Consider the following 20,477-nt stretch of genomic DNA (forward strand, 5'->3'; position numbering starts at 1 on the left):
AGCATTAAATATTCCTTTTAGTTAAATCATTCAGAGATGGTATTATTCTCCTATTGCTTTTTATGACTAAAATGATAGAGTACAAGCTATAATTTAAATTAAAAAGGAAAACTGGTTAAAGCAACTTATAAATATATGTATTTTAATAGCATATATGACTAAAAGAACTTTAAAACATGGAAAAAAATGATAAAATGATTAAATTAACTTTATAATTCCTTTCAATTCTACTGGAATTCTTGTTATTTTTCTTAGTGTCAAACCTCAGATTTTTTTTTTTCTTTCTAGATCAATGGTCTCAACTTTCTCATGTATTATTCAAAGAACATTGGGGTCTTTTTTATCTTTCCATGTATAAAAAGTCACTTTTTTCTAGTAAAATTATTCAATAGAACAACTGTAATCTTAACAGTTTTATTTATTTATTTTTTTTCAGATCACTCTCTTTCAAAAAGTAGGATGATCAAAATGCTGTGTGAGTGTATGGAAATTATATTAAGTGTGTCTTCTGTGGTAATAGCTATAAATTTATTCATTGCATTTTCAGAACAAACCACTTTGAAATTTTCACAGAAAATTTAAAGAAAAAAATTACCGAGCTGTCCAGGAAGCCATTCCCATCTGTGTCATAGAGGCGAAACATAACTAGAAATAAAAGAGGTGTTGAAAAAAAATTAGAGGCAAGTAAGATCAATGTTGGTAAAAGACATATTCTTTAAAATTTCCTGTCAAAAGCAAATATTTAATCCTCTCCTATTCAAAAATACTGATTTGTAAGATCATTTCTCAATTTAATTTGAGAATGAATGAGTCAATTAATAAAAATACTCAATATCAGATATATGAGGTCAAACAATTTTTGTTATATATCTAGAAAACACTGAAAGTTAACATTTTTGCTCAGTTTTTAAATTTTAAGATCATTAAATGAAAACTCAAAAATAGAAGAAGAGAAGGAATGTTAGATCTTTGGAGTCGGGATATTAAAGGACAGAGTGAATAAGAAAAAGCAAAACGGATTCAAAGGTCTGAAACCAAATTTGGAATCTGCGATCCACCAGCACATGAGCAAAGTCCAACACTGTTCTCTTATCTGTCAAATGAGAATAACCACCCTGTCATAGGACACACTCGTGAAAATTAAGTGATACACACAAATGCTTATCAAAAGCTGTAGGGCACTACACAAATATAAGCCATCGTTTTGATTGAACTACAAGCAGCATGCAAAATAAGGGAATTTTTCTGATTCAGGACAAGACACCAAATGCATTATTATCATGGTTATAATGGTGTATTTGTTGCAATCTGAGATGCACTTTCAGAGGATAACCACTCTTTGATTCAAACAAGGAAAAGGAAAGTTCTGTCTCTGCAATAGTGAGCACAGGAAAGCAGGAGGACAGCGGGCCTCTCCAGCCTAAGGATTCCCTCATAAATTCACACACCACCAGGAGACTAGAGAAGGGGCTGCAGGTGCCATTTTGAGATAAACAGAGAAGAATGGCACAGCTGTTAAAACAGAGTAGTGGAAGTGAGAGTATTTGTTGGGTTTGCATAATTTCTGGGAGAATCTTGATGGCTGGGGTCTACAATATTAAATAAAGACATCGGTAAAAAGGAGACATAATTGTGCAGTGAATGACCTTGATCATGTATCTGTTAACTAATTACTATTTTTGTACTTAAAAACAATTATTACATTTCACCAACCTAAAATATGATTATTTATTTATAAGATGCTATAACCAGTCTGCATACAATTAATAGGAAAAAAATGCTTACAATCTAATCATCGTGTTCTATTTATTGTAAAATGCAAAAAGACTTTCAAGATGTTAAACATGTAAGAGGAAATGTGTATCCATTGAATTAAGAAACATAATGTTATGCTGGCTAAGGACCTAAATATCTTTATTTGCAAACCATAATGATTACTATCTCTCATACACTCAATAAATGACAAATATTCAGAAAGAAAAACCCTACCAGAACATGGATCCTAAGCAAGATTTTTCAAGATTTCAAGATTTTCTAGTAGAGCAGAAAATAGTAAAAAATCACTTTGTAAGTGACAAGAATTCACACACCACTCAAAGAATAGATTCAGTACCACGACCAAGTCAAGTATTTACAAAAGCCTGGCTGTATTTTAGAATGAGGGGCACCGGTGACTCTGAATGCTCCCTGTAATAAATGATTGCCTGACCATTTTTAAATGGATGTATGGAAACCCTATATCTCTTGGTAAAACTTGTTGGAAACATGGGCTCGAAAATATACACACAAGCGGACTCTGTGTGTGGGGAACCTGCCATTCATTTTTGGCAGCATCTGAAACTTCTTCCTATGCTCCTAAAGCTACACTTTACAAAACACAGTAATAGATGAAACACCAGATACCCTATCTTTACTAGCCTGACTTGAAGGTAGAGTTTGCACATGACTCAGACTCCATCAATCAGAAGAAAAACCCAACTGATGCATCACCAATCTTGGTGACCCAAGAAAAAAGGGGCTACCCAATCCATTCTAGTGATGAGAGCTGCAGCAGCAGCAGTGGTTGGAGAGAGAGAAACCAGAATCCTGGATGTGTCAGGGGTATTGTCAACAAAGGGTGCTGTGCTTGTGCACAGAGAGGAAGCAATGGGAATTTCCCCAGTTTAATTTAGCACTTAATTTCAGCACTGATCCTAGACAACTATCCTCCAAAGCTGGGTCTCTATCTCTCCTAATGATTCTGTGTGTTTCTCAATATCACTTAAAAAACAATAACCTGGGGGCTCCTAGGTGGGTCAGTCGGTTGAGTTCTGACTCTTGACTCTGACTCTTGGCTCAGGTCATGATCTCAAGGTTATGAAATAGAGCCCCAGATCAAACTCCACGCTGAGAACCGAGATTGCTTCAGATACTCTCCTTCTCCCCTTTCTTCACCTCCCCTTCTAATAAAATAAAATAAAATAAAAACCAATAACCAGCTTTATTTAAAAAAATTAAAATTAAAACTATGGGTGCCTGGGTGGCTCGGTTGCCTGGGCAACTGCCTTTGGTTCAGGTCATGATCCTGGAGTCCCGGGATCGAGTCCCACATCAGGCTCTCTACTCACCAGGGAGTCTGCTTCTCCCACTGACCTCTCTCTTCTCATGCTTTCTCTCTCCCATTCTTTCTCTCTCAAATAAATAAATAAGATCTTTTAAAAAAAGATTTTAAAAAAAGAAATTAAAACTAGCCTAGTTTTTTGTCTTTCCTAGTGATACTGTGCACTCAACATTGGCACTTACTTCACATCAAACATAAAGATGAGGTCAAAATAAATTTTAAGTTTAAACTAAACTTTATTTTTATAAAACATGAAACTTTAATTTTAACATTAAAGTAAACTATAAAGCTTCCAGAAGAAAATATAGGAGGATATCTTCATAAACGTAAGGTAAGTCAACATGAACCACCAATGATTTAAAAAAAAAAAAAAAAAAAAAAAAAAAGGTAAGTTAACGTTCATCAGGGTTAGAACTTCTGCTCATTAAAAAAAAAGTAAAATAAAGAAATCAGTGAAAGGGGATGGAACACCTGGGTGGCTCAGTGGGTTAAAGCCTCTCTGCCTTCAGCTCGGGTCGTGATCTCAGGGTCCTGGGATCGAGCCCCTCATCGGGCTCTCTGCTCGCAGGAGCCTGCTTCCCCCCCACCTCTCTCTCTGCCTGCCTCTCTGCCCACTTCTGGTCTCTATCTGTCAAATAAATAAATAAAATCTTTAAAAAAAAAAAAAAAGGAAAAAGAAAAAAGAAAGAAATAAGTGAAAGGGGAAAAAAAAAGAAAGAGAACGAAAAGAATAAGAAAAAATTGTCAGCCAACCACAGACTTGAGACTCTTTCAGAACACACATATCTGACAAAGGGCTTATTTATTGAATATATGAACAAACCCTATAACTCTGTAATAAAATGACAAACAACCTAATAATAAAAAGGCAAAAAAATCGAACATATAATTAAAAAATGGAAGATACTAGGAATGGCCAATCATTATAAAGTGCTCAACATCACACAGAGACCACCATGTATCTTTAGAAAAAGAGTCTGGAATTCAAATTTGTTTTGTTTTTGCTTTTGTTTTCCTCTAAAGAAAAACAGCTCAGTCTCCTCAAACTGCTTAGCTTCTCAGCCTTAGTTGTTTAAGAACTTGCCATTTAAAAATAGTGGCAAAAGCCAGGCTCCCCTCTCCCAGAAAATTGACCCACAAATCCAATATGCCTTGACAACTCCCTGAAGCTTTCAGACAGTTTAAAAAAATACTATATACACATTTTCCAGTTGTGCCCAGTAGGGATGTTGTTCTGAAAACACATTGCTCATTCTTGTCTGAAGTAGAAGTCCTGACATCTTTAAAATCACATTAACACATTAATAGGGGTTAATGGTTGTCTATGAATCCTGTCTAATTCATCAAAGAAAAACTGAGAGAAATTTAAGTTCTACTCAGAATAGCAGTAAGAAAAATTGCATACATATATTGAGCACTAACTTTAAGATACTCTAAATTTGACCAAGTCGAATCGAGAACATAAGTTTCCTTTTGTCCTGAATAAGAGAGAGAAATTCTAGGATTTTGATTTTCAGAGCTGTGTCTATTTTCCTAATTTAAAATCACAGTGGGGTTCATGCAAAATAGGAACTTTTGAATACACCTCCCTACCTTAGCTCTGTAGTGAACAGCCACTAGAGTAACAACATAGTATGAGATAGGCATAAATCCACAAGCACAAAGAAAATCTGTGAGGTGGGCACCTGGGTGGCTCAGTAGGATAAGACTCTGCTTTCGGCTCAGGTCGTGATCTTGGGTGTCCTGGGATTGAGCCTTGCATCAGGCTCTCTGCTTGTCAGAGAGCTTGGTTCCCTCTCTCTCTTCCTCTGCCTGCCTCTTTGCCTACTTGTGATCGCTGTCTGTCAAATAAATAAATAAAATCTTAAAAAAAGAAAAAAGAAAAGAAAATCTGAGAGGAAAAAAGAACCAGCAAATTTAAGAAGCTGGGAAACACAGGCTGACTGACTTAGAAACCAAAGAAATATAAATGTAAGCTGGTAGTGAAGAAGCAAAGATTTGCACAAAAAAGGTGATAAGATGGAAAATGAAGTGACAACCTTCACAGAAAGAAGTTAGACCCTCAAATGCCACCTTTCACACTCTACCGGACGGTATGCCAGCTCCCTACCCCGTGGAAGACAAGACGTTGGGGCTCTATAGCCCTCAAACCAAGAGGATGCTGAGCTCAGGATGGTAGGGTATCCCCCAAACGAGGTATTCATGTGAAAGTCTCAGTAGTGAATGTTGAAAGGATAAGTCCTCTTCCTTAACTCAGTGAGTCACACTTAAAGCTCACCCACAGGCCCACCTGCCCATCACACAAACGAGTCCTTCCAAAACAAGTACTTTGGGGGAAAACAACAACAACAACAGCAACAGCAGCAACAAAGCAGGGAGGCAGAATAAAACCCTGCAAGAGGAAATTTGCAATCCATACAAAAAGGGGAGCTTATAAGAATCAGGCTGAGAACAAAATGAAGCCTCTGTGAAGTTAAAAGCATAATAGAAGTAGTAAAACAAAAACTTATCGCAGATGTAGAAGGTACCGGATGTCAAAAACAAAACAAAACAAACAAACAAACAAAGAAAAAAAAATAGGAGAAAAGTAAGAAAAGAAAAGAAAAGAAAAACTAATTTAAATTTCTGTCTTGGGAGTGTCCGTATCCAAAAATAATGGTTCTAGGAAGACAGAGCAAGAGTAAAGAAGAAAGTAACTAACAATGAAAAGATTAAAGAACAAATGAAGGGCACAGGGTTCCAAACCAGAATTTACAGTAGAGGATTTAGAAATTGATTGGTTATGTAGATACAGAGAAACTAATGAAATAAAGAAAAAAGGCAGATATTAGCATCATGGGGGGAAAAATGTCTTGGTATGCCTATGGTAATCTTTCCCTTTTAAAACTACATTGGAATGATACTGATAATATTAATTAATTAATTATCCTAGCGTCAAATATTATTTTAAGATTATTTCTTCTTAGAATTTAAAAGTAAAGTTAAGCTCCAAGGTCAAGTGAAACATCGACAAATAGTTTGTATTCTTAAAACTAACATAATAAGGATATAGATTTTTAGGTGCAAAAATATTTTAAGCCCAATATTAAAATTACTCTGTCAACATGATAGCTTCCAAATGTGACTACCTTTTTCAAAGTTACAAGTTAGTTTAACCCACCTTTTTTCTATTTTTATGTTCATGTAATTTCCCTTTATATAGAAACAATTATGTTCCCACACATGAATTTGGTTAAAAGATCAGGGCAAAGGCATATTATGCAATATAAGGTTCATTCTTTATATCTAGAATTTTTTCCCTTCCAAAAGATTTGCAAGTTTTTAATCTGTTTTCTTCTTGAATATTCTACTAAATACACTCCAGTGTTTTTATACTTGGCATACCATACTATTCATAATAAAAATATTAATATGGAATTTGTTATTAAGCATTAGAAAAATTATTTTTAAAGGCATATAAGCTGGAATCTTTTAATTTATAATTTTTTACTGTTTTATATATTTTAAGACCCACTTAAGCTTTTGGGGCAGAGGTGAAAAAAAATTAGCTGCTTGGGAGTTTGTGACATCTAATGCAACAAAGCAATATTTTCTCCCTTTTTCTTTCAGAGAAATGACAATAAAGATAAGGAAAGAAAACTTTTCAAAATAAAAAGAGCACTTTAACAGTAAGGTAGAAATCATGGCTATTAGTCACAGCCAGATAAACTAGTGCTATAATTAATAATCAGTATCTCTGGGCTTCACTTTTTTTCATTGACACTATAGGGAAGTTGACTACCCTGATACTTAGGATCTCTTCAATGTTAAATCCAATGGTTCTACGATTAATACTATACACACCAGTGACTTTAATGTACAGGTTAGTCTTCATTATCTATTTTCTGGTTATTTTCCAACCAATTTCTCTTCAGTCATTTTCATTAAATGCATGATAATGAAAGTTATTTTCATAAGTCATGAACAATTCATAAACACCAATCCAAATTGGTGTACATATCTGAAAGTCACGGTACAGGGGTGCCTGGATGGCTCAGGTGATTAAGCGTCTGCCTCCAGCTCAGGTCACGATGCCAGGATCCTGAGACCCAGCCCGGAGTCTGACTTCCTGCTCAGCAGAGAGTCTGCTTCTCCCTCTCCCTCTGCACCTCCCTGACTCGTTTTCTCTCTTTCTCTCTCCTTCTCTCAAAAAATAAATAAATAAAATATTTTTTTAAGAGTTGCAGTAAAAATGAATTTAGTATTATTTCATCCTTTAAATAATTCACATTATTTTTCTCTTCTCAAGCATCCACTGACTTCAATACAATTCCATTTAAGTATTATTTACTTAGCATCTGTCTCTTAAAATACACACACACATGGTAGCTGAAGGGTGGGAAGTTAGACACAGCACAAGGGTACAGGAAGGAGTAAAATGTATTCAATTAGGAGGCGGCAAGAGGAATCACGGCATGAACTGGACCTCAAGCATGCACTGCACGGGACCTGACATATGCTGAGAAAAACACTCCCAGCAAATGCACATTAGAAGCAAAGGTGCAAAGACAGAAAGGTTCAGGGTTTGTGTCTGATGATCGAAACGTAGATCCATGTGACGGGGACACTGTTCGTGCATGTGTGCAGCTCAAAGGTAAATGCAAGATTGACAAAGTGGGTGAGGATCAAACTGTAGAGTCCAATCAGTTTCTAGTTGCTAAGTAAGGGCTTCAGTTTATGTATTATTCAACAGGGAACTGTCAAAGGGACACATTCACCCTGAGTCATAAGAAGAAGAGGAAAGAAAATGTCTAGGAGTTGACAGGTTCTAGGGAACATGAGAGGAAGTTACAAGAATTCACACCTAATGAGCGAGATGATGATTAAATAGGTAGGTGTTGGAACAATGAAGCATCTGGATTAACTTTTCGCTGAAGAAATTGACGACCAGCAAAACACTGAAGGCATGCTAGACCAGCTCAGGTTTTGAGTGGAGTTATAACCCGTAGAATGATCTTTCTATTTTACTAACTCACTGCCACCTCAATATACAAGGAAAGAAATTGGGTGCCTGAAACTAAGTGTCAAAGAATGACTGGCATCATGGATTATGGGGTCAGTCTATAGTTGAAGGGATGGGGGTCCAATGAGCGAAAGGCAACAGGCAAATTGAGGAGGAAGGGAAATGGTTAAGAGACGAGAATATTCAACTTATATTTCACAGAACAAACATTTATGTGAACTAGTAGATGTGAAGGAATCTATGTGAGCAGATACTGGGTCATCTAATTTTCATAGCAAATGCATGAGATAAATATTATTATGATCCCAATTTTACAGCTGGAGAAACTGAGACCTGAAGAGTTGGGTTTTGTTTTGTTTTGTTTTTTTGTAATGTGTCCTAGTCAATCATAAGTGTCAAAGCCAGGCCACATTCAATTAGTGAAAGCAAGAATCTAAGCTCTTAAATACTGTGCTTTGCTATATTTGAAAGTAGGAAGGGGGAAGTTAAGTGACCATAGTCTGTGGTCAAAGTAAAATACGAAAGCTTAAAATTTTAGAGTAAGAACAGTCTTTGGAATTTATAAGGCATCCGGGGTATTGCTGCAGAAGTGGGTGACCGAAATAAAATGCGGGTGAGGTCAGAGAATTGGAGAAAGGCAAGGAAACTAAAAGAGGAAGATACTGAAAGGATCTCCACAAAGTACGGTAGCAGGCTTGGGGTGGAGAGGACAGATCACCCATGTTCTCACCCATGCATCTGGGTGGTAGGTATCTGATACCCAGAAGGAGAGAGGAAAAAGGAATCCCCCACGACCTCAACACTTATATACAAAACCCCCATGCACACGCTCGCACGTGCACACATGCTCTGCAAGGGTCCATGGCAGCAGGTGAATAAACACCATCTACCTGATTCGGCCTCGGTATGAGCAAAGTTCTCAGTGAGAAAATACGATCGGAGCAAGTAAAGTGAAGTGAAGATGTGACATACAATCGGCGGAAAGTTCAAGAGCTCCTGTTTGTTTCCTTTCAATGAAAAAACGATCTTTATTTTAAACATTGGGTAAATGCCTGACAGAAAAGACAGGTGGGAAGATGAGAGGTGACAGCAAGTGACAAATAGATTTATAAAACATCATTTTGGGGGAAAAAGTATTTCTTTTACAAACATTTACAACCATGCCATTATTTTATCTAATAACCCAGAGAACCTACCAAAAACTGTTGCCATTCAACAATTCAAAGAAATAATCCTCCTTTCAGAGAAACTGCATGTGTGTGTTTTTATGGACCAGAGGAACCACATAAACCAGGGCTCCTCAAAATGTGGTCCCCGGAACGGCAACAGCAGCATCCCCTGGACACCTCTTTACATGAACATTCTGAGGTCCCCTCCAGGCCTTCTGAATTGCCTACCCTGCATTTGGGGCCCAGAATAAACTGTGTGTTCATAAGCCCTGCAGGTGATGTTATGTGTGATAAAATGTAAGAAATTCTGGCCTGGGGCGCCTGGGTGTCTCAGTGGGTTAAAGCCTCTGCCTTTAGCTCAGGTCATGATCCCAGTGTCCTGGGATGGAGCCCCGCATCAGGCTCTCTGCTCAGCAGGGAGCTTGCTTCCCTTCCTCTCTCTGCCTGCCTCTCTGCCTACTTGTGATCTCTGTCAAATAAATAAATAAATAAAATCTTAAAAAAAAAAAAAGAAAGAAAGAAATTAATTCTGGCCTAAGCCAGTGTGCATGTATTCCTTTCTGTTCAGCTACCTAGAAATTAAGATCCAAATTCAGCATTCACCACCCAAAGTTAATTGTATTGGGCATTCTCTCCTATTTATTTGTGTTAATTTTAATTGCTTTTTCCATTTTTTTCTCTCCTGTAGTTTACATTACATTTAGTAAGTTCCAAATTTATTTTGGAAATGTTTATATTAAATTAACCACAAACATTTGATTTCTTTCAAGTATTACTGAAAATAAATTTCAAGTTTAAAAAATTTAAAAATCTGTAACTACAGAAGAATACATGAAGTGTTCGATGGCAGAAGAGCAACAATGTCTAGTCCATGGACAGAAGAGTGAGTGACAGGAATGGATTCTGAACTAACTGATGTAGGGAAGGGCCGGGCGCCGGCATTTAAGAAACAGACCAAAACAAGGTCCCGATAATCAAGGACCAGGTTAAGTTCTTCCACATTGGAGGATAGTAGAGATGAGAACTAGAGTGCAGCAGGGTCAGAAGCATACCTTCATGAGTTCTGAAGCTGGTATTCATCTACTTTGAAGAGTCTGGTGAAAACCACAGTGACAGTATCAGGCCCCAACGAGTCTACCCATGACAAGAGTTTAAAGCAACAGTTAAGGAAAATGGCAGACATGCCTGGATCTGATGCAGGTTTGGAAAAGAGCTGGGAAGGGTGCCTGGATGGCTCAGAAGTTAAGCATCTGCCTTTGGCTCAGGTCATGATCCCAGAGTCCTGGGATCAAGGCCCACATTGGGTTCCCTGCTTCCCCCTCTCGCACTCCCCCTGCTTGTGTTCCTGCTCTCGCTGTCTGTCTCTCTCTTTCTGTGTCAAATAAATAAATAAAATGTTTAAAAAAAAAAAAAAGCTGGAAAATTCAAAGACAGCGGAGAGGAAAGGGGGTTGAAAACCATGAAGGAAGGAGGTCAATGGAATGTCAGGTTTGATCTGATTCATTAAGTATTTTTAAGTGATGTGGGGTTTACCATTCTGCCTACAGTTGTGGACAAAAACTGATGATTCATAAACTCACACTGAAAACTTAAAAGTATGCCTCTTAGGAATTCTACCTTAAAATTAAAATGCTTCAAGTCGACACAAAAATAATTAATGTGTGACACAAAGAGCATGTTGAACAGGAGTGACAGTGCCTCCATTCCATTTCAGACCTGGAAAAAGGTCTGTGCCTTTGTATGTTGAAAATCATCCCAAACACGGACCTGATAACACCTGAGCAAACTTTCTCCTTGGCTGTCGCTTCAGTAGAAATTCCCTGAACATTAATATTTATTTTGGTGTGAGAGAGATTTCTGTATATCCTTAGAAATACAAATAAATCTTGAAATGCAAATATTCAACATTTAGGAATAATAAATATGTATTTTTAAAATAACGTTAATATGGTTTATTTGTAACTTACACAGGTGTGACTTAAATAGTCACATTACGGTAAATTCGTTATTAGTAAGAGAATATTATCAACGTGCTACTATTAGATTAACTGAACATGCTTTCAAATCATAATTCTCAGACATCACAGTGTTCTAGATCTACTTGAAAATATCAAACTTAGGATTTATATCTTCACTATCATTTCAGTAGCAAGAATTTTTAATTCATTTTAATACCATCCAATATAATCAAGTTAATCAGACTCCTGAATAAGCTACCAGCTCTATGTTTAGCAGGGGCTTTGGAGACAGACTAGATTAAATGCTGGCTTAGACGAAGTATTTGAAAAATATTTTCCTGCATTGCAATGAGTACAATTTGCCACCAGAGGGAGAACAGACACTATAGTTTAATTAAAGACAGCAATTTCCTTTCAACTAGATAGAAATTCTCTATTGGAAATATCTGCTCTATTGTAGAAAAAAAGCCACAGAGCTATTGTTTACTTATAATACATTAAACTTGCAAGCTTGACATGTGAGAAATCATTTATACCTTGGAAAGAAAGTATCAGTGCTGAAGTTTTCAAGGAAAATGGCCAATACTCACCTTGTCTGTGTACTGTGAACCCCACTGTTGACTAAGGGCAAGATCTCTTCACATACTAGAAACAAAGGTTTTTTCCAAAACAACTCAAATGACACTTTCCAATATCATCATGTTACCAAACTAAGGAACAGTCAAGAAAGCCATTTGACAGACCAATACACTCAAGAAATACTCCATAATAAATGGAACATGATGTAAACCTGAAATTGACAGATTAGTAAAATCCTTTGTTTGATTCCCAATTGAAGGAATTTTTATTTATTGACCAAAGTTACTTCATTTAACGAAAATTTAGTCAACCATAGGAGATCCAGTTTTAAATTCATTACTATCTAGATAGTTCCTTCCCTAACCCCTGCCGTGATAAGTAAACTAAACAAAAAAACATACACTCGAGTTTATCCTCGGGTCTTCCTCGTTCAAGGAGAGACAGATAACAGACAATGTCCTTCAGATGGATTACTTCTGGGGAACACGTATTCGCAGGAGAAGTACGGGGAGGGGTGATGGCACCTTTATTCATTCTCAGACCTGGAAAAAAAAAATTGCCTTTATATTCTTAAAAATATCCATACAAAGCTTTCAAAGAAAAAGACACCTAAGAAAATAGATAACACATAGACCATGTAGAGAACTATGTATTTTAGGTAAAAAAATAGCCAATTCCCTGGAACTCTAGGATAGCAGAGCCAGATATATTCTGTATGATTACTGTAAATAATTCAGTTTTTTTGGTATTCAGGAACATGGAAACTGCTCCATCTGCCTGTAAGAACAAGCATGTTGGGGTCAGAATCCTCTTGGCCAGGGTGAGCTGGTAGACAGATTTAAACACAGGAAAAACCACTTTTCTCTTCCACCTTTCTCTGCTTTAGGGAGTGACAATGATAAATCAGCTGAAAAGATATTAAAATTGGCCTTTAAAGAAACACTGAAAAAGAGACTTGAGTCTGTCATAGTATGATTTATATGTTGACAATCAGGAATCATTCATTCAGAAAAACAGGTATTTATTTCAAATATTTGTGGGCACCATGAATAAAACATCCTTTTTCCCATCAAGAAATCTGCCCATGAGTAAGAAAGGGAACATAAACAATAATCCATTTAAACATGACAGACATTTAATTAGAGAGGTAAGGACCTATGACCATACTTCAGTTTTAATATGGTTCATAACTTTATTTCTGAAACCCATTCACTGTGCTTATTTTAAGACAAGGGTATAGGACTCGAATGTCTGTTTGCAAAAAATGATGAACTCAGATTGTCTAGCTCATAATGATTGAACTGAAACTCTTCTATAATAAATGGTTAATTCCATCTAACACAGATAGCTGTGAAACCAGATCATGTGGGCCTCACAAGACCTAGAGGCAAACCCCAATTATTCTTTAAGGTTATTTGGAAAACAAGAGATGTTTGGGTGAAATGGCTAACGGGCTGAATGGCTACTAGATTCCTAATCAACCAGGAGTTACTAGAATGGAGGGAATAATCCCAACCAAACACAGTTCTGCAAGCCTATTAGTGCAAAGAATGCCTCTACCTCACCACATCTCGAACTCTTGTGCATTTCCTTGGTTGAGTAACTTTGATAGAAGAGTTGGTATCTCCTCCAGCTGTCTCAAGACAGCCAGCATGTCATTTAATGGATTATGAAATTACTTTCCTCATTCACAGTGTTACTAGTAATAAAAGGTACATTTATCGGGTGTCAACTATGTGGCAGGAACCATGCTGGCTTTAACATGGCTTTAACATGGATCGTCTCACTTAATTCCCACGTTAACTCCGTGAGGTCGATCACAATATTCCCATTTTACAGGCTTCGAGTTCCACAGCTGGCAAAACCACCCTCTATGCTCTACACTAAAGGATGACAGACTTTTTGGTTCAAGACCAAGAGTAAGAAAAACAATTTACATGTGAATCAGCATTTTATTCTCCTTCCCTCTCTTGCTCTCCCCTTTCTGCCTCTCAACATGAGTAGGTTCCATAACTGCTTCAAGCTTCCTTTTGTGTGTTAACCTATTCTCCTTTCTTCTATCTCATTCTTAAAATTCTGTCAAAGACCCTCTAAATTGAATTCACCACCCATCAAGCCCTCATAGTTCACATTTTGAAGAACACTGCTTCACATCTTTCAGTTTTTTGTTTTTACCCAAGTCGTACTTATTTCAAATACAGCTCTATGCTTCCTGTTAATTCTACTTCTGTTTACAGCTATTAAAAAGGAGATATAATTACAAATTGATTTTTCTTAACAAAAGTGTTACTGCATGTCTAATACAAACTAATACAGTTATTTTTAAAAATAAAAGAAGGCAGAGAATTGAAGGCAATCCTAAATTTTCAAAAAATTTATATATATACCTGACTAATTCTATCTAACTAAAGTACAAAACCTGAAGTTTGGCCAGCGGCAGGAATAAGCAGTTCCAACTTATGATAAAAGACATTTTGGCGCTGACCTTTGACATGACCCTAACTTCCTAACTTGGAAAACACAGCACTTGAGTTATGATCGGATAAACTATGACCTAACCCATCCCGCCTGATGAGCTCATCCTCTCTCCTCTGCTTCCCTCCCTCTTCTGGTACTGAAATGATTTAATCAGCTGGATTTAACTCTTAACACAAAACCTCAGAACAAAACAAGAAAAAGGGAAGAGAACCTGTTATGACATCCATTTGAAAGAATGCCAACCCCATTATATATTTTCACTGATTTAGAACACCTCATGATTCTTTGTTTGTATGAAGCTAAAATGCATGGTATTTCTTTATCAGGGAATATAAACAATATAATAGGGAATATAAACAATTCGGAGCATGTAAAGACCACATAATTTTCCATCTGCCTTTCCTGTAAGTAATACACATATTGAACAGAAGCATACAAATATAATTTATAGTTAGCTCCACCTTTCTGAAAAAGCGTATTATTAGATTAAAATGATTTTTGGCAAAATGAGTAAATATTTCTCATTTTCTGTCCATGACAGGTTGTAAACTGAAACGTGTATCATAGTCATGTAACAGCTGTATACTTAAAAAAACTTACAGTTGTTTTTTTCTTTTTTTTAATTATGGGCTTCTATGGCAACACACATTGAAAAACAAACCAACTCTTCCTCAAACCCATACAAAGTTTTTGTTTTGGCTCCTTTGTGAGTGATAAAATAGACACTTTTGCAATGACTTTTAAGGTGTGTCAAAGACCTTTTTCTCAGTTACTTCATAACAAAAATCTTCATAGAACAGGACTTGACTAAATCTTGAGGTGCTGAACTGAGGAAAAACTTCACAGATTTGTTCCTGCTCCTACTCTCATCCTTAAGATTAGCTCATTTTCGCTTCTGTGGTGAAAATGTTTCTCCATATTTTCATATCATTTTTTGAAAGCAGACTCTGGGGCATGAATCTCACTTCGTAGAGACTTTTTCCACCCTGTTCTACCATTAATATACATTCTCCCCCTGCCTTAAATCAGGCTGGAGGTCTTTTCTACTACTTCTTTCCTTATTGCCCTAAAAAAGTTCCTTTTCTCTCAAGCAGACCATAATAAACTTTATTCAGAACACAAGAAACAGCACAGTGGCAAACAAAATTTGCAAGCCCCAATTCCTGACTACAGCTTTTCAAGGAGATGGTAAATGGTAACCTGCATTTTTCTTCAGCAGCAGTGGCCTCTGATGAAGGGGCTCAAAATTCTATGTTCCATTAAGGAAGGCCATTTCAATTCATCCCACCTTTGTGAAACTCTTCAGAGTTGGAATTGAACATAAAGCAGGGTAAAACTTTGGCCTCAAGTGGCCAATATTTAGCTTTTAAAAACAATGTGATTAACTGACACCCAATTAGCAAGCTCACTGACAAGCCCAAGGTTATGCTTCTTTGAATATTCCCTTATAAAAGTGAAGCGTGTGTACACACATGCAGACACCACTTATGTCCACACACCAATGTAAAAATAAGCATTGTAATTAGACTGCATTAAGTTTCCTTAGGAATAATTATTGTACTTTGAAAACCATTTTCAGTTTTATGATGATTTTAGTGTGTGTGTGTGTTTGTACAGCTTCTTACATATAAACATTCTTCAAAGTTCTAACTACCAAAATAGTTAGCACTAGTCAAGGTGAGCACTGACTACTACTACCGCATTCTTCAAGCACATGACTTTCATTGTACTTCAATCTACACACTCTATTTCTTGAAACAGATACCTAAAATGTTTGTTTTAATAGATACTTTAAATTCTAGCTTCAAGGTGCAATTATTAGCAGATACATTTTGGGTTCATGTTCACTTACTGCTTCTGTTCCAATTTGTTTTATTGCCAAATACATGTAGCTCAGATAATGAAAAGGGTATTGTTATATCCATTGTTTCCCTTTATCTTTCAAAATGGAAAATTCAAAACTAATAACATGAATTACATTTCTAAATTTGTAAGCCCCCCCCATAAAAAGCACTGCAATTTGGCTTTTCCATTTTTCAATACTGGTTCAATTTTCAGGAATTTATGAGGCTTAGAAACAATCTGTCATAGTATAGTCGGATTTCTGATATCCATATTAATAGTCACAACGAGTAGCACAGACAATCAAGATTAAAAACAATTTTTTGGTATTGTCAGATGTTTCTTGATTTTCAGAGTTAACCTTCCAACTATGCTCGCCTTAGGATAGTATTATAATGGCTTTTATGCTTGTACAAACTGACAGCAAAATGAGATAGACTGTGTTACAAATCAACAAGGAATGTAAAATGTACATAAAGTGAGGACAGGCAGTGAGATACCTTCCCTGACAGGAGACTGGGGTCAGCAAATTTTCTGTATGAACGTTCTCTGCATTTCATCTGTCTGGACATTGGCAAAAACCTCGAAAAAACAATAATAAGGAACAGGATTTGCAGCACAGGTCTTTGGGGGTGATGTTGTAGAAACAGAGGACGTCTGTGAAGGAGGAACTAATAACATCCCTGGCTGTGTGCCAACAACGCTTAAACACGGTGGTCTGATTTGACCCTACAATTCTATTTTAAGAGACAAGAGGGTGGAAAATCAGAGAGTAAAGTGAACCTCTGATCATCCTGTAGCAATCTGGGGAGTCAAGAGTTGAGGACAGGATATCTAATTCCAAACTTTAGGCACTTTTAAAGCAGTAAAATCACGATCTGTCTACATCAATTATGTCTAGTAAAATAATCTGCAATGACAGAAATGTGCCATATATGTATTATTCCATACAGGAGTATTAACCATAGGTGGCTGTTAAGCACATGAAATATGGCTGGTAGGACTGAGGAACTGAATTTTTATCTGATTTACTTGGTAACTAATTTAAATTTAAATTAAATAGCTACATCAGGCTAATGACTACCATACTAGTGCTGGAGACATACTGTCTACAGGAAGAAGAGTGGAAGTTGGTAGAATTACTCTGTTTCTTAAGTATCCTTAAGTATGAGAATAAAACTACCACATGTAGAAAAAGTTATAATAACTTTTATTTTTGTCACATTAAAAAGAAATCCCAGTACCGCCAGTGGGTATTTACCCCAAGAAAATGAAAACACTAACTTGAAAAGATATATGCATCCTTATGGGTACTGCAACATGATTTACAAGGGCCAAGACATGGACCCCCAAGTGTCCATCGATAGATGAACATAACTCATCTTTTACATACAATGGAGTATTATGCAGTCACGAGAAAAGGTTGAGATCTTGTCATTTGTGACAACGTGGATGGACCTAAAGGGTGTTATGTTCAGTGAAATAAATCAGTCAGAGAAAGACAAATACCACGTGATTTCACTCATATGTGTAATCTGAGAAATAAAACAAACAAAAAAGCAGAAGCAGACCCACAATAAAAGAAACTTACAGTGACCCAAAGGAAGGGGGCTGGGACGATGGTGGCAGGAGATGAAGAGGAGTGAGAGACACAGGCTTTCAGTTATGGAATGAAGAAGTCACAGGAACAAAACGTACAACAGAGGGAATCTAGTCAATGGTATTGTAATAGCATTGTATAGTCACAGACGGTAGCTACATATGTGGGTAAGCCATAGACCTATAAACCTATAAACTTGTTGAATACTTTGTTGTATACCTGAAACTAATCTAATGTTGTGTGTCAACTACACTTCAGTTAAAAAAAAAAAAGAAAAGAAAAGTATGGGCACCTGGGTGGTTCAGTCAGTTAAGCATTTGCCTTTGGCTCAAGTCATGATCCCAGTGTCCTGGGATTGAATCCCATGTCAGGCTCCCTGCTCAGCACGGAGTATGCTTCTCCCTCCTCCTGCCCCTCCCCCTGCTCCTACTCTCTCTTGTTACTCAGTCTCTCTCTGAAATAAATATTTAAAAAAATAAAAATAAATTTTAAAAAGTACAAGTCATGGGAATGAAGTGGGGGGAGGGGAATTGCAGGAATACAGTCAAAAGGCACAAACTTCTGTTTATAAAATAAGTAAGTTCTAGAGATTTAAGCTACAACACAATGACTATAGTTAACACTACTGTATGATGTAACTGTAAATGCTACTTGTTAAGAGAGTTAGATCCTAAGAGTTCTCATTATAAGGGAAAACATGGTTTTGTTTTTGCTTTTGTTTTTTATTGTATCTGTATAAGATTATGGATGGTACCTAAACTTACTGCGGCAATCATTTCACAATATATGTAACTCAAACCAGTATGCTGTTCCCCTTAAACTTACACAGTGAGTATGTCAATTCTATCTTTAAAAAACAAAAAACAAAAATCAAAACAAACCAGAAAAATAAAACAAAATTAAAAAAAAAAAGAAGAAATCCCAGTAATACTCCATAATTTTTACTGTACTCTTTCAAAATGAATGACATTTGGGGGGGGAACTATATTGAATTTGATCTTTCCCTATGTTTACAAATTAAAATGCTGGAAAATAATTTGTTTAATGAAAAATGGTAATAGGTGAAATGCACTGAACACTTATAATGTAGCTAATACATTATCTTTTTTTGCGTCCCCCAACACCCAGTGCAGGAACACTTATTATCTCCATTTTACATTTGCCAGAAAAGACTCAAAGATAAGTAGGGTAATCACAATTCAAAAGGCAGTTCAAATTGAGATTTTATGTGAAGTACAATTCTCTGGGGCTATAGAGAAAACTAAATCAAAGGACTTTGTCTCCTGCTTCTCGATAAATGACGTTTTGTCTTTGGAGTCTGGTTTTTAAGACTCTTAAGAGTGTGTACATTGATTATTTCATAAACCTCTGGAATGAAATTAGAAATCCTAGTCATAGCTGAGAGCTGTAAATGTTCATCTTCCATTCAGACCACTCCTTGGGCCATTTATAATAAAACACATTTGTGAGGTGCGTGCGCGTGTACACACACACACACACATATATTTGCACATGTAAATATAAACATGCATATATTCATATTTACCAAATCTTTACCAGCATTTTTTATATGGAAATGGATTGTGGATACTTTCTCTTTTTGCTTATCTGCATTTTCCAATAGGTATATAACTACCATGCCTTTATAAAAAAAAATAAAATAAATAGATATTAAGAACCTTTATTAGTCATGTAAAACCAAGTTCTAGCATAAAGCACTGAATACAGTAGATTTTTAAAATCTCATTTTAATATTTTATTTATTTTTATTTATTTGACACAGAGAGAGAGATCACAAGTAGGCAGAGAGGCAGGCAGAGAGAGAGGAGGCAGCAGGCTCCCTGCAGAGCAGAGAGCCCGACGTGGGGCTCGATCCCAGGACCCCAGGACCATGACCTGAGCTCAAGGCAGAGGCTTAACCCACTGAGCTACCCAAGTGCCCCTAAAAAGGTCTCATTTTTAGAGGGCTTTCATTCTAGTGGATCCAAGCCAAAAGTCAGTACCATTGCATTTTTTTCTAGCTATTACTAGGTATTTTAGAGCATATCCCAAGTTAAATAGATTTATGACTGATTTGGGGGCACCTGGGTGGCTCAGTCAGTTAAGTGTCTGACTCTTTATTTTGCCTCAGGTTATGATCTCAGGGTCATGAGACTGAGTCCTACATCGGGCTCTGCACTGGGCATGAAGCCTGCTTGAAATTCTCTCTCCCTGTGCCTCTGCCTCTGCCCCTCCCCCATCTAAAAAAAATTAAAAGGAAGAAAAGAAAAAAGAAAAAAAATTTATGACTGATTTTGGACTCCAAAAAGTACTAAATAACATATTTACCTTTATTAGAATAAAAAACTATCAATAGTATTATGAACACGATAGCACAAAAATCTTAATACTATTATTTAATATGTAATATATTAGCATATAACTGAAAATTCAAAAATCCTTTTATACTGGATGAATAAATCTAAAGGTAAAGATGGCCAATTTGAAGACAAACATTTTACTTAGAATATTCAGATAGAAGAATAAAGAAACCTATATAATCAAATCCAATATTCAAACCCATTTAATAATTAAAGGGGAGGTCTGGGTACTCTTTTCCTTACTGACAGTAATTTTACTATGAATAGGGCCTTGAGGTATAGATTCTTCTGTGGTTTCAGTGAAGAGTTTTCAGAGTTTCAGGATAAAAGATTTATTGGAGTAAAACAATTTTCAGATTACTACTACTGCTAATAATAATTAGAAGAGT

The 20,477-nt window shown here is 36.4% G+C and overlaps 1 protein-coding gene across 7 annotated transcripts in view; it reads right to left on the reverse strand.

Annotated features, from left to right (window-relative positions):
* Positions 1–20,477, reverse strand: part of DGKB (diacylglycerol kinase beta) — a 719,270-nt gene that overhangs the window by 529,303 nt on the left and 169,490 nt on the right. For all 7 annotated transcript variants that reach the window (XM_059171265.1, XM_059171262.1, XM_059171263.1 and 4 more), the window contains 2 exons: positions 12,210–12,350; positions 596–645 (listed from right to left, as the gene is read on the reverse strand). In XM_059171265.1, coding sequence (XP_059027248.1) covers positions 596–645; positions 12,210–12,350 — 191 coding nt within the window. The remainder of the gene's footprint in view (positions 1–595; positions 646–12,209; positions 12,351–20,477) is intronic.

Source organism: Mustela lutreola, chromosome 4 (genome assembly GCF_030435805.1).
Source record: "Mustela lutreola isolate mMusLut2 chromosome 4, mMusLut2.pri, whole genome shotgun sequence".
Lineage (NCBI taxonomy): Eukaryota > Metazoa > Chordata > Mammalia > Carnivora > Mustelidae > Mustela > Mustela lutreola.